Raw genomic sequence first — 14,702 nt, 5'->3', positions numbered from 1 at the left:
AAATGGGGTGAAGAGAGGCTTGCCGAATGTGGGAGGAGAGAGAAAGATCCAGGCAGTGGGGAGGGTTTCAGCAAAATGCCGGCAGTTGGAGAGATGAGAATAAGTCATAGTGAGTGGTTGGTTTGGAAGGTGCAAAAAGTGTTGTACTGGGAGAAAAGCAAAGATAAGGACTGGGGAGAGAGCTGACTGAAAGCAACCAAGTTAACGGTCAGGAGTTTCTTCTTCTTGTGAAGAGGCATGGACAACAGAGGGTTTTGAGAACTGGGAAGATTTACTTATTTTTTATGGTATTTGTTAAGTGTTTGCTACGTTCCAGGCACTATACTAAGCCCTGGGGTAGTCACAAGCTAGTCAGGTTAAACTCAGTCCCTGTCCCACACAGGGCTCACAGTCTTAATCCCCATTTTACAGATGAGGTAACTGAAGAACAGAGAAGTTAAGTGGCCTGCCCAAGGTCACAGAGCAGACAAGTGGTAGAGCCAGGATTAGAACCCAGGTCTTTCTGACTCCAAGGCCTGTGCTATATCCACTAGGCAATGCTGCTTCTCACAGAATTTCACAAAATGATGATTTAGGAAAATGACTCAAGCGACAGAGCAAAGTGTGGATTGGAGAGAGAGGAGGGGCTGGAGGCAGGGGGATCAATGAGGTGGCTAATGAAGTATTCAAATTGGGATGTGATAAGTGCCTGGACCAGTGGATTGGAGAGGAAAGGAAGAGGCAAATAACAGAAATGTTGCAGAGGAGAAACTGACAGGATGTGGTGATAAGATTCATCGTGGGGTTTGAAAGAGAGAGAGGAATCAAGGATAATGCCAAGGTTACGGGCTTGAGAGATGGGGAGGATAATGGTGTTGTCAACTGTAACGGGAAAGTTAGTAGAAGATGCTACTGGTGGGGAAAGATGAAGAATTCAAATTCAAATAATTAAAAAAGGGATCTGACTTGGTACCGCTGCTCTCCCCTACTCAATTCCAAAGCACTTATATACATATAATAATAATACATATTAAGATATACATCTTATCTTATATACATATCTTTAATTGTATTTATTTGTATTGATTTCTGTCTCCCCCACTCTAGACTGTGAGCTCATTGTGGACAGGGAATGTCACTCTTTGTTGTTGTACTGTACTTTCCCAAGCACTTAGTACAGTGCTGTGCACACAGTGAGTGCTCAATAAATATAAATGAATGAATGAAAGAATTTAGTTTTGAACATATTAAGTTTGAGGTGCCAGAGGACATCCAGAGAAGCAGTGTGGCTAAGTGGAAAGAGCATGGGCATGGGAATCAGAGGTCGTGGGTTCTAATCCTGGCTCTGCCAATGATCAGCTGTGTGACTTTGGGCAAGTCACTTAACTTCTCTGTGCCTCAGTTACCTCATCTGTAAAATGGGGATTAAAACTGTGAAACCCACAACAACCTGATCACCTTGTATCTACCCCGGCACTTAACAAATACTATTACTATTATTATTTTTATTCATTCAATCATATTTATTGAGCACTTACCGTGTGCAGAGCACTATACTAAGTGCTTGGGAAGTACAAGTTGGCAACATATTATTATTATTACTAGTGTTATTATTATTATTATTTAGTGATATCCTGGATGTACGAGGAGATGTGAAATTGCAGAGAAGGAAAGAGGTCAGGGCTAGTGAGGTAGATTTGGGGTCATCTGCATAGAAGTGGTAATTAAAGCTATGGCAGTAGATGTGTCTGTTATATTGTACTCGCCCAAGCACTTAGTACAGTTCTTTGCCCACAGTAAGCACTCAATAAATACGACTGACTATGGGAGCAGATGAGCTAAGAAGGGAACCCAGAATAATAATTATAATGATGATGGCATTTGTTAAGCACTTACCATGTGCCAAGCACTGTTCTACACACTGGGGTACATATAAGATCCTTCTCCTATTCTTATCTCAGAAACACTCATTTATGCCTAATGCCATGTGCTGTAATCCCCATTTTACAGATGAGGTAACTGAGGCGCAGAGAAGTGAAGTGACTTACCCAAGGTCACACAGCAGACAAGAGGCAGAGCCAGGACTATAACCCGTGTCCTCTGACTCCCAAACCGGTGCTCTTGCCACTAGACAGTGCTTCTTCTCTGAACTGAGCCTTGAGGGACCCCCACAAAGGGTTGGAGGCAGAGGAAGAGATCTAATACCAGAATGTGGTGGACATTAAGCAGGGACCCACACTAGCAACCAATAGTATCTACCGAGCAACAACTTTGCGCACAGTAAGCCCTCAATACGATTAAAAAAAATTATCATAATAATACACCATACTCGATTTATGAGGAGTATGCGTGAGAAAGATGCGGTTCCCTCAAGGAGCTTAAAATCGAATGGAGGAGACTAACGGTCACAAGTCACAAAAGCTACTGCGGCTGAGAGCACAAATAGGAAAGAAAAAATAGATAAAAAATATAAGTTTAACTATGAATCAATGATATACATACGTACTGGGAGAACATGACTGCCAAGAGAAGCAGTGTGGCCTAGTGGGAAGAGCACAGGCCTAGATTTAATGGATTTGGGCTCAAATCCTGGCTCAGCCACTTGCCTGCTGTGGGACCTTGGGCAATCTGCTCAACTTCTTTGTGCCTCAGTCTCCTCATCTGTTCTCTCTCACAGACATTGAGCCCTACATGGGACAGGGTCTGTGTCCCACCTGATTATCTTGTATCTACCCCAGTGCTTGGCATGGTGTTTGGCACATAATAAGAATTTAACAAATACCACAATTATTATTATTATTGCATAGAATCCAATGGGGGACGTACAATTCAATCAGGGAATGGCTCTTGGAGGAGGTGAGTTTTTTTTGAAGGGATGCCTTTGAAGGTGGGGAGAGCTGTGATTTGGCAGTTCTTGAGAGGGAGGGAGTTCTAGGTAGGGGAAAGGATGTAAGCAAGGGGTGACCGGTACAGAGATCAAGAACAAGGCAGTGAGGATCACTTTGGAGTAATGAAGAGCAAAAGTTGAATGGTGAAGGGAATGGAGTGGGAGAAGGTGAGGGAGAAAGTTGTTGGAGTGACAAAGCCAATGCCCAGGAGTTTCAGTTTAACGTAGAAAGGAATTGGTAATCATTGAAGAATGAAAGAGATTTGTGTAGAATAATGTTTGAGAAAAATGACCCAAGCAGAAGAGTAAAGCATGGATTGGAGAGAGGAGAGGCTAGAGACAGGAGATCAGTTAGGAGACTTGCTACAGTAATCTAGTTGCAATACAAATAAATACCTAGATCAGGATAGTGATTGGACAGAGAGGAAAGGGCAGTTAATTTGGGAAATGAGGGGAAAATACCATAAGGATTCCATGGCAGATTGAATATGAGAGTTGAAAGGCAGTGAGGAGTCAAAGATAAAACCAAGGTTGTGGGCTTAGGAAATAGAGAGGGTGGTATTGCCAACTGATGGGAAAGTCAGATGGAGGAATAGGACTGGGAGAGAAGGTGAGACGTCCAGTTATAAACACACTGATCTTAATTGTCTGCTGTATGACCTTGGGCAAGTTACTTCACTTCTCTATGCCTCAGTTACTTCATCAGTAAAGTGGAGATTGAGCCTCTGAGTCCCATGTGGAAAAGGGACTGAATCCAACCTGATTAATTTGTAACTACCTCAGTGCTTAGACTAGTGCTTGGTGCATAGAAAGTGCTTAACAAGTACCATAATAACTTATTTTTATGGCAGGACAGCCACATGGAGATGCCTCAGAGAGAAGAGGGAATGAAATGAGGAATGTTAGGAGTGGGGAGAAGTTGGGGCCAGTGAGATAGATTTAGGCGTCATTTACACAGAGGTGGCTGTTGAAACCTTGGGAGAGAATGAGCTCCCCAGAGGAGTGAATGTCAACTGACTTCGTACTGAGTAGTGTGTGCTAAATGCAGGGGTAGTTACAAAATAAACCATCAGTTCAATGAGTACCATACTTACACAATGTCATTGAGCTCCAGCCTTGTGTCGGGAGGAGGGTTAATGAGGACGTAGGACAGCGTGTTCTGGTGATCGTTCATTTCATCTGCAAAGGAAAGGAGAAAAACATCCCCCAAATTCACCGGCCTGGCTGAGGCCCCGGGGTTCAGCTGGACCAGTCAGTCCATATTTCCAGGGACCTACATGCCCAGATGACAAGTAACTCAGGGCAAGTTAAACCCTGGCCTGTGCAGAAGGCACCTCTATGAAAACTTCCATCCAGGTTAAATAAGCCCAGGACCTAAGTCATCCCACAGTCACCCTCCCGAGAGGGCAAAGGGAACAGGTGTTTACCGTGTGGGGGTCGAGCAGGAGTTTAACATCTTTCCCTCGTCTGTTTTCACGTACATTAGTGAGTACATATTTTTTCAAATAACAAAAGAAACAGGCAGAAGATTGACCCCAGGCCCTGGGAAGCGGTTCAAGCAAAAGCATCAGCAGCGAGACACAGATGCAATTGAAGCCAGCAATGACAATGTGACTGAAGGAACCCGATGCCAATCCAAGCCCATCCTGGGCTGACCACAAAGATCCCAGTGACTCAGAAGTGGGTGTTGGGTTCGGGTCTGGAGGCACTTGACTTTCTCTGCTCCCTTCACCCTTCCAAATATCTTTCAGGAAGCAGGTGACCAAGGGTGATTTGAGGAAACCCAGCCAGAATGGGAGGAGTCTCTCCCCATCCACCCCAACAGACACATACATACACATGCATGCTCTCTCTCTCTCTCCTTCCCCTGTCACCCCACTCCCCACCCCCTGGCCTCCAGAGCCTGGTTCATCCTTGATGATCACTCTTTGTGTCACACCCTCTCTCTGCCAGTGGAGAGAGGTGACAGGAATTGGGGAAGGAGAAGGGAGGATGGTGGTCTTCTAAGTAACAGAGAACACTGGCTTTCAGCCCTTTAGGCTGCATATCTGCAAATCCTTCAGGGCATCCAGCCATAAAACCAACAGGTGTTTTTCTAGAAGGGGTACCATCTGAGACACACACACACACACACACACACACACACACACACACACACAGTATGACAGATGCCTTGATGTCATGCAATAGCACAAGGTCAGCTTTATCCCCTGAGGCAAACATAAGCGACTCTTCCCGATGGACCATGACTGGGGGTGGGCGGGGAGGGGGTTGTAGAGAGGGAAGGGTTGACTTCAGCTTTTCCTAGTCCAGGATGCAGGAATTCTATTGGGACCACTGTTCTCCCATAGCCAAAGCTCCTGAAGTCGGAGGAGAGTTCCTGTAACCCTATACACACACAGCTCCTTTTATCCTCTGGGATGATCCATCCACCTCCCGGGAATCACCCTCACAGGAGTCTAGACGGAAACTTGTCCAGAGATCAGTAAGCAAATCTCTACAGCTTACCTCAGTCACTTACCAGGGAATGCTTAGAAGGGAGGGGAGGCATTAGGTTTTTAATTAGAACACCATCCACCAGGAAACAGATAGCAATCAGAACATGCTTCTTGAATATTTGTGAGCAATTTGACAGGGCCTAGGGCCTGCTAGGCAGGTGAACGATTTCAGCCTTGGCTGAGGTCAAAGCCATTTCTACTCTGGCATTGCAATTTCCCTTTTCTGTCTACAGCCAATGTCACAAGCCAATCTAACTGGAATGGAAAATAAAGTGCTTAGCAGCAGTTAACTGCACAATCTTTAAGGAGCTCATTTCTGTGGGGGGGAAAAAACCCAAATATATTCAAGCTTTAGCCGCTGAAGACGAACTGGAAAAAACAATCCCGTGCTGCTGGTTGGCTGAGTTTCCCATACCAGAGGCAATCTCACGACTCTGAAATCAGGCAGGGATGCACAGAATTCACTAGCCACCCTCAGAATTACCCCTCGCTAGGGTATGGAACCCTGCCTGTGGCACCTATTCAAGAAAACCTTTTCAAAACATACATCTGGCTTTACTGCAAACTCTGAAGAGCCACCAGCTGGGCATCCCTAAACCAAGTCATCTCTGCTATCCTCCACTATCCAAAGCTATATCGCTTTCCAAAGACTTAAGCCTTTATAACAGAAACATTTGTGCTGACCGAAACAAGACACGCGGATCCACCATGATGATTGGAGTTTGTGGCAGCAGGGGGGAGTGGGAGTGAGATGGAGTTTTTCCGTGCAAAAGCACATTCTCTCGGCAGGGTGAGTGGGATGGGTTCTTTGCCTCACTTAAATGTGCACTCACGGCAGGACCGCCCCGGCAGGCGGACGTCTGCAGACAAGGTGTGCTATGCATGAGGCGAAACATTGGAAGGTAGGTGAATGGAAAGGGGAGGGCTGGGCATGTGGAGTAGCCAAGATGATTCCAGATGCTATCCCCTGCAAGGCTTCTCAGTGGGACCCCTGAGGCCACTTGAAGGGGGCTCTCAAGTCCCAGAGGCAAATACGCCATCTTCTCCCACAGCTGCCTGGGAAGTATTTAAATGGGAAAAAGAACGGTTCAAAAGAAACACAAATTCAAACGACACTAGGAGCAGGGGCATATTTGGACTTAAACCTCAAAAGCATGATGCAGTTCAGTTTTCCCTTCCAAATATTTTCCTTTCGGATTTGAAGTTTTCCTCCCCATAGAGTCTGTCCTTGCCCCTGGTTTAGCTCATTCCAGTCAGTGTCAGTGGACAACAGATCCTGACAGACTCTTTAGCATTTCTGTCCGGCAGGGCCACAAGGGCTCCATCCCGGAAATAAAGTGGGCCAAAGCAGTAAGTAACAATCAGTCACAGTTTCTTAAATTTCCAGATATTGGACTGGCTTTGGGGTTGGCCGGGGTAAATTTGCTCACTGCAGGCAGCTCAGTCATTGAATGGCATGACTCTGGAGGAAAGGGTTGTCCTTGGGAGTCCACTAAACACTTCTGTATTCACTTGTTGTTAATGAAATCTGGATCAGCATGGGATAATTGCATATATTTATAGCTGACTTTGGAAAGCAGGGTGACCTATGGGGAACAGTGTGACCTAATGAAAAGAGCACAGGCCTGGGAATTAGAAGACCTAGGTTCTAGTCCCTGCTCCACCACTTGTCTACTGTGTGACCTTGGGCAAGTCACTTAACTTCTCTGTGCCTCGGTTCCCTCATCTGTAAAATAAGGGATTAAGACTGTAACCCCCATGTGGCACGTGGACTGTGTCCAATCTGACTAGCTTGGGTCTACCCCAGTGCTTAGTAAAGTGCCTGGCACATAGTAAGTGCTCAACAAATACCTTAAATAAAAAAGCACCTCCCCTAGGCCTGGGCTTTAGGGTCACCCACAATTGTCCATGTGATGCTGTACGATGAACAGGCATAAGGAAGTGTTATAAAGGGGGGCTCTGGATGAAGGGGTGTCCCCAAATGCAATATGACTCTTCAGGCCTTCTTGTTTCCCCTGTGCCATCCACACCTATTGAGAATGCAAATTAGTTGTGAATTTGCTGAAACTGCTCTTTTATCCATTTGGAAGACTCCATTTGTCTTGGACATCCCAAAGCCACTGGTGAGCAGTCCTCAGCTTCCAGGATCAACCAGAAATGAAAAAGCTAAGTCTGAATGTTCCCTTACTCTTGGGTGCTGCACTACTATGAAAACCTGGGCTCAGTTTAGTGCTCTTTCAAAAAAAAAAAAAGGCTCAAGAAAAATGTATTTGATGAATGGAGGAATGTGTCCATTCTTGAAGTTTGGAAAAAAAATGCGAGGTGGTAACTGGCTGCCCAAAATCAATCAGTAAAACAAACTTTCTTCCACTCTCTTCTGCGTCACCCTGACTTGCTCCCTTTATTCAACCCCCTGTCCCAGCCCCACAGCACTTATGTACATAACTGTAATTTATTTATATTAATGTCTGTCTCCCCCTCTAGACTGGAAGCTCATTGTGAGCAGGGGACGTGTCTGTTATATGGTACTCTCCCATGCGTTTAGCACCGTGCTCTGCACACTTTAAGTGCTCAATAAATACGACTGACTGACTCACTGACTGAATTTTCCTGAGTTGCTTCCAGAAGCAGAACGTCTGGTACTGTAAGTTCTACCACATTGTATGTTTTTGGATAGAGGCTGTTTTGGAGCTGGGGGTCATTCCACCGGCAGGGAGTGTCTCTCTCAATACAGTACGAAGCACTTTGGTAGACGCCACTGTGCATACGAGATCTACAACACGAGTTTACCTTAAACACAAGGTTCTTTGGGACCAAAACTTCCACGGTAGAGGAGAACTGAGTGTGTGTGACACTCCAGAATGGGTCACCTTTTAGTTGCCCCTTCACACTGACCATGATTTTTACCCTGGCTTGCACGGCTTGGCCTTACAGGGAACATGGAGTGGGGGAATTGAAGATGCAGATGGAAGCTGGGTAAGAGACAGCCACAGTCTGATCAATCCAAGTCATCATATATGTGCAATGCCCCCCCTGACTGGGGGTTTTGGGGGGGAGAAGGGGTAGTTGGGAAGAGGCCTCTGGTGAATGCAGGGTTCTCTGCTCCATGGAAGCAGGTTTTTCTAGTGAAACCATGCACCGACTTCAAGCACCGCAGCCCACCGCTGCCCAGTATATTGCCACACAGCCCAGGAAAGCGAGAGCCCCTCATAAATTCAACTCACACAGAAAAATCTCCCTGCCAGGCCAATTTGAACCATCCCACAGGTGTTGCTTCAAGTTCAGAGCAAATCTCAACCAGAGGAAGTTTGGCAGTAGGTTTGCCAAGCGGCTCCTGGGCACAGAAGACAGGAACAGATTTCCAGCTACCAAAAGGAAGACTCTGTCCTCTGGCAGGGGTTTAAAAACATTTTTTTAAGGGTATGTTGGGCAGAAATTGATTTAGCAGTTATAAAAGGGAAGATTACTGCTTTCGCCGGCGTGGCAATATACTGTGCTGGTGAGGGCCTTCCATGAAACCGTACTGGGTGGGTGGGTGGGGGAGAGGGGGGCGCCAGGTCTTAAAAATTAAGGCACACAATTTTAGGAAAATGCCAACTTTTCACCTTCATTGTGGTCTACACAGGACCGAAAATTTAAATATTGAAAAAAAACTATTCACATTACACAGAAAATTGCTTGAAATTGGGTCATCCTTTTTGCTGTTTAAAATGATCACCATCAGTGATTCCCCATCATTCACTGACTCAGGGGTTGGGAACAAGCACACTTGCTTCTCCAGCAAGCAGACTCCTGGCTCTGGGGATGCCAGGCGTGCTTGGAGGTGGGTGTTGTTTTGTAATTTCCCAGCCCCCACCAATTTAAATGGGCTCAGGCACCTAGGTACCCCAATCAAGAACTATAAATTAGATAATGGAGCTAGGCAATGGGTTTCTGCTCAGGGAGCTGCTCTATAAACACCATGGGAATTCACACCCTTGGTGGTGATTGAAGAGCCTTCTGATATTGCCAGTACTCAGCCTGGTCTTTGCATTATTATACAAAGAAAGCAGCGTGTCCTAGTGGAAAGCGCAGAGGATCTGGGTTCTAATTCCCCCTCTGCCACTTTTCTGCTGTGTGACCTTGGGTAAGTCACTTCACTTCTCTGGGCCTCAGTTCCCTCATCTGTGAAATGGGGATTCAATACCACGTCTCTTACCTACTTAGACTTTGAGCCACAGGGACTATGTTTGACTTGATAGTCTTATACCTATCCCATTGCTTAGTATAGTGCTTGGCACATAGTAAGCACTTAACAAAAACCACAATTATTACTATCATTATTATTGTTATACAAGGGGCTTGGCCCCCATTAAGGACACTTGGATGACCTTGGACTCTCACTCCAAATTTCACTCAATTGTAAACATCCACAAAAGGTTGGCCCGAATGCGTATCCGGAAATTAGGCAGGCATTTTAATCTGACACCTTCCTGAAGAAGAGGCAAACCCTGCAACTGAACATTTCCTTGGAAATGTTCATCCCTCTCTTGGGTTCAGAAAGAAAGCATCGACTGTTTATGGTTAAAAATAAAACCTGGGTATTTCCCCGCCCAGGGGTGCTGAAATACCGCTGCTTTTTAGAATGCAGATTGTGCCCTGACAAGTATTGAAACTCCCCAAAATGACTTCTTTTGGGGTTGCAATTGGAAACAATTTGATAAGTGCCTTTCCCAGTTGTATTCATCTAAAACAGTTTGCTGCTTCACTGAAAATTTAGAAGAGGGCATCTGAATGTCCAGAGGCTAAAGAGGGGTGAGGCAGAAACTGAGTCTACTGCTACAACATTCAGAAAAGAGATACTGGGCTTCAAAAAACAAAAGCCATTTTTCTTCCAAAATCATGTCCTGGGAAATGCCTCGCTCTTGGCTTCGGTTGCACGTTCCCCTTTCTTTTGGATGCACAGTATCACCTCAGGTGGAAAGAAATGTGATAGAGCCTAGATTGGTGGCTGGCAGGAGGCTTCTGACCTTAGTTGGCATGTTCTTGTTATGCTGTGTGCCCCGAGTCAAGCTTGACTCGTAAGGGAGGAGAATTACCTTGCAAATATCCAAGGTTTACCCGATTCATCACATCACTGGCTGTTAAATTTGCTACATCCTCTACAGAACATATAGAGAAAAAGGTACAGACGTAAACAAAGAGAGAGAGAGAGAAAGATCAGCAAGCAGTGATTTGCCAGGTATTAAGAGGTAGAGGTAGATTCTAGTGATAGCTAGATAGTCGATAACACGGGCCAAGAATAAAATGAAATAAAAAGCAGAAACATGGCAGAACAATGTACTCTCCACAATGCTGGGCGTAGACAGGTACAGGTGGTATGTTGCGACAATGGACCCGGAGGACACCAGAAGAACCAACTGATCTCTCCAGAATCTCAGGCTCATTGCCGGATCTAAGAGGAAGTCATCAAATCTGTGACTCTTCTCTAATTTATTTCCCTGAAACATAACATCCAAGACCCATTGGATGTCCTTTCCTAAGTGCCTAAGTTTAGAATGCTACTATGTCCTTAAGCTGCTTCTCCACATCTTTTCTTTTTAATGGTATTTGTTAAGTGCTTACTTACTGGGCCAGGCACTGTTCTAAGCTCTGGGGTAGATACAAGGTAATCAGGTTGGACCTAGTCCCTGTCCCACATGGGGCTCACAGTCGTAATCCCCGTTTTACAGATGAGGAACAGAGAAGTGAAGTGATTTGTCCAAGGAACACAGAAAACAAGTGGTGGGAGCTGGGACTAGAACCCATGTCCTTTTGACTCCCGGGCCTGTGGTCTATCCACTAGGCCACACTGCTTGCCTGTTGCATCTGTTGATGCAAGACAGTGTCATCACAAACAAACTGCCCCTTTACTTTCTGCCCAGGGAGTTCCTCTGGGATTTGACTGCCAGGGCCTAGAACTGCAGACACATCTCCACTCCTCTATACTGTAAGCTCTTTTTGGGCAGGGAATGTGTTTACCAACTCTGTTGTATTGTACTCTGCTAAGCACTTAGTACAGCACTCTACACATAGTAAACACTCAATAAATACCATTGATGGATTAACTGATTGATGGGGAGCCTGTCCCCTCTCCCCATACTTGCTGGTGCCGCCCCTCCCTCCTCCATTGCACCTTCCAAAGTGAAAATGCAACTGGACATCTGATTTTCCTGTCCAAAATCCGCCTGGCTCCTGGCAAGGCTACAGGGTCCAAGAGAAGGGGGCTTACCCAACTAGACTTTGGGTAGCACAGAGAAAGCACAATGAGAAATGAAGGGCCTGGGCAGGGTCATGTAAATGAACAGCACAAATTCTAATTCTCCAAGCAATGTACTTGAAAACAACAAAGAGAAAGAAGGACTGAGCAGGTGAGCAAGAGAGGGATAGAATGAGGAGGAGGAAGTGAAAGGAAAAAAGAAGGGCAGAGAGAATAAGGCTGGGGGAAGGGAAAGATGGAGAAAAGAAGGGAAGAGGAGAGAATGGGGGGGAGAGGAATTGGTGGGGGGGTGGAGAGAGAGGAGAGAAAGAGAAATGAGGAGTAGCAGCAGTCACTTTTACCTCTGACCAGAAACCTGCATGCTTAGTACAGTGCTCTGCATATAAGTGCTCAATAAATAATCCATTAAATGATTGCATGGGCCAGAACTGCCCAATCTGACCCAATCCAATTGACTCTGGTTCTGTCTGGGCTGAATGGAGCTCTGGATTGGCAACAGCAGGGTGCCAATGTGGCCCATGAGGAAACCCAGGCGCACTTTCAAGTTAGGGAAGGGGTCAGCCACGACAGTCACCCCTGCGGCTGCAGGGAGTTGACCTGCCACCTGCATGGCAACGTGTCCCTTTGAAGTACCCTGGACCCACTTCTGTGTCAGCCCAGAGTAACATCTGATTTGAGCAGCCCCCTTTCCCTATGCTGCATCACACCTAGCCTGGGTGGAGATGGCAGGGACGGTGGAAGGCTATGAGCTGAGGGGCGCTGAGCTCAGCTGTAACTGGCTAGGGCCTGATTTTGTGCGTCCCCGCTCTGGTTCCATGGATGATGGACCCGTGAGCCAGACCCAGCCCACACAGAACTCTACACTGATGATCAGTTGTTCTATCAAGGATCACTTCTGGCCCCAAAGAAAATGGACCAATGTTCTCTGGCTCATGTGTTCCAGCAAATATCTAGGAAGTCAAATTAGCTGAGAAAAGTGAAGAATAATGCCACAGGATAACCTTCACACCCCTTCTGGACTTGGGGAGGGCTGGGAAAAGCCCACTGGATGCTCACACTTCACATCCCTAGGCTCCTTCTGTGTCACCTCCGTGTGGTCCCAGATTTGGGCAAGTGATTGATGCTGTGGGAAATCCCCCCCTACACCCATCCCACTAATGCTCCAGCCCTGACCTTGGGACTTAGGACTCCGGATGGCAAGGAAAGAGCACCTCATTTAGTGCCTACTTTTCCATTTCTTAGAACAGTGCTTGACCTGTAGTAAGCACTTAAATAAAAAAAATAACAATAATAATAACAATGAAGTGCTGGCTCCTTCATGGACTGGCTGTGTGACTTTGGACAAACACCCAACGGCCCTGGGCCTCAGTTTCTCCACCTGTACAATGGGGAGCAATTTTAGGACGCTCTGGGTCCCACTTGGTGGGTGTGGAGCTGTGTTCCCCTTAAGCACTTAAGCACTTTGATACTCACTCCAGACCCACAATGTTTATGTAAATATTCTTATGCTTTACTATTTCTCCTATTCCTAATCTATTTCAATTTCTGTCTCCCCCTGTAGACTGTATAAGCTCCTTGTGGGCAGTGATAGCATCTACCAGCTCTATTGTATTATCCTTTCCCGAGTACCTAGTAAAATGCTCACAGTACACAGTAAGCGCTCAATAAATACCACTGATTGATTGAGAAATGATGTGTTTCAAAAATACTGGCGCCTCTCTGAAGACAACCATGTTAGAGATGCTAGGGACACCTAGCATACTGAATGAGAGGGTCTGGTACTCCTGAACCAACTAATTTCAAGCCTAGATTCGGTCTCCAACATCTGCTCACTTGACACAAAAGTGACTGATTACAGCCAGGGTATTGGGAAAGGTCTTTTTTTTAATTAAAGGAAAGGAAAAAGCAGCATGACCTAGTGGAAAGAGCACAGGCCTGGGAATCGGAGGAACTGGGCAAGTCATTTAACTTCTCTGTGCCTCAGTTACCTCATCTGTAAAAGGGGGATTAAGATTGTGAGCCCCATGTGGGATGGGGACTCTGTCTAACCTGATCATCTTGAACCTACTCCAGTGCTAAGTACAAATCCCAGGTACATAGTAAGAGCTTAACAAATACCATAAAAAGAAGAAAAAGCTTCAGCATTCAACATTTAATATTCTGTCATATTTTTCCTATGCTGTTAATGTCACTTTCACTGTCAAATGGCCTAGAAAACAGTTTAAAGAAGACAAGTTTCAAAGTTGTGTATGTGTGTGTGCGCACAAACACACACATATGTATGTGTATACACACACACACACACACACACACACACACACACACACACACACACATAATTCATGCGTGCCCTGTTAAAGCTAACAAAATAAGAAAACATGCCAGGGCAAATCTGAGAGCCTTTGGGGAAACAGAATGTGTGAGATTTCCATCCTAAGGAAAAGGAAATCAATACCCTCGACTCACTCCACAGTTTCAAACTGGATAAGAGTCTGCTCCTCTTGGAGGTTTTTCAGCTTATGCTGAAGTATAATGCTGATGAACTTCCTAAAGACCAGAGAAGGGATTCAGAGGTTCCTTTCACGTTAACACCAGAAGCTACACTCCAAAAGCATGGGATGGCTTAGCAGACATGAAAGTAGACGGATGAACAGATGGCAGGTGGGAAAGGAGAGAAACGAGGAAATGAGGGATCCAGGCCTCAGAAGCACCATGAGACCCAATGGAAGACCTGGTCCTAACATATAGGAGAATGGCACCAAAGAATTCCGTTGACAAGGCATTCCTGAATTTGCAAGCAGGATCCTGACCCCGGGGTTGTGGGCAGGATCACTGACTTGCTTCTACCAACACGATCTGCGTCTGTTCCATAACAGCAATGGGCTAAGGAGCCACAGTTTCATCTCTTTTCTGAGTTACTCCTTAACACATTCAGTTCTCCAGGACCGGCACCTGGACAGGACTCATTCAGTCATCTTCCCCGACCCAAAAGTTGACCCTTCACGCCCTGAGGGAGGTCAAGACCCGGTCGAACCCTCGTTGACAGTCCATCCGCCCCTGACTTGGCCTCACTGCAAAGTTCAAACATTAAAGGGGCTGA

The 14,702-nt window shown here is 45.9% G+C and overlaps 1 protein-coding gene across 4 annotated transcripts in view; it reads right to left on the bottom strand.

The window, feature by feature from the left end:
- KCNT1 (potassium sodium-activated channel subfamily T member 1) overlaps positions 1–14,702 on the bottom strand; it is a 290,128-nt gene that overhangs the window by 1,085 nt on the left and 274,341 nt on the right. For 2 of the 4 annotated variants that reach the window (XM_038744726.1, XM_038744727.1), the window contains 2 exons: positions 10,443–10,505; positions 3,961–4,045 (listed from right to left, as the gene is read on the bottom strand). In XM_038744726.1, coding sequence (XP_038600654.1) covers positions 3,961–4,045; positions 10,443–10,505 — 148 coding nt within the window. The remainder of the gene's footprint in view (positions 1–3,960; positions 4,046–10,442; positions 10,506–14,702) is intronic. The other 2 variants (XM_038744728.1, XM_038744729.1) reach the window with 1 other exon arrangement.

The sequence above is a fragment of the Tachyglossus aculeatus genome, chromosome 4 (genome assembly GCF_015852505.1).
Source record: "Tachyglossus aculeatus isolate mTacAcu1 chromosome 4, mTacAcu1.pri, whole genome shotgun sequence".
Lineage (NCBI taxonomy): Eukaryota > Metazoa > Chordata > Mammalia > Monotremata > Tachyglossidae > Tachyglossus > Tachyglossus aculeatus.
Note: the sequence above shows the minus strand (reverse complement) of the source record. Positions and strands in the feature narration are given on the sequence as shown.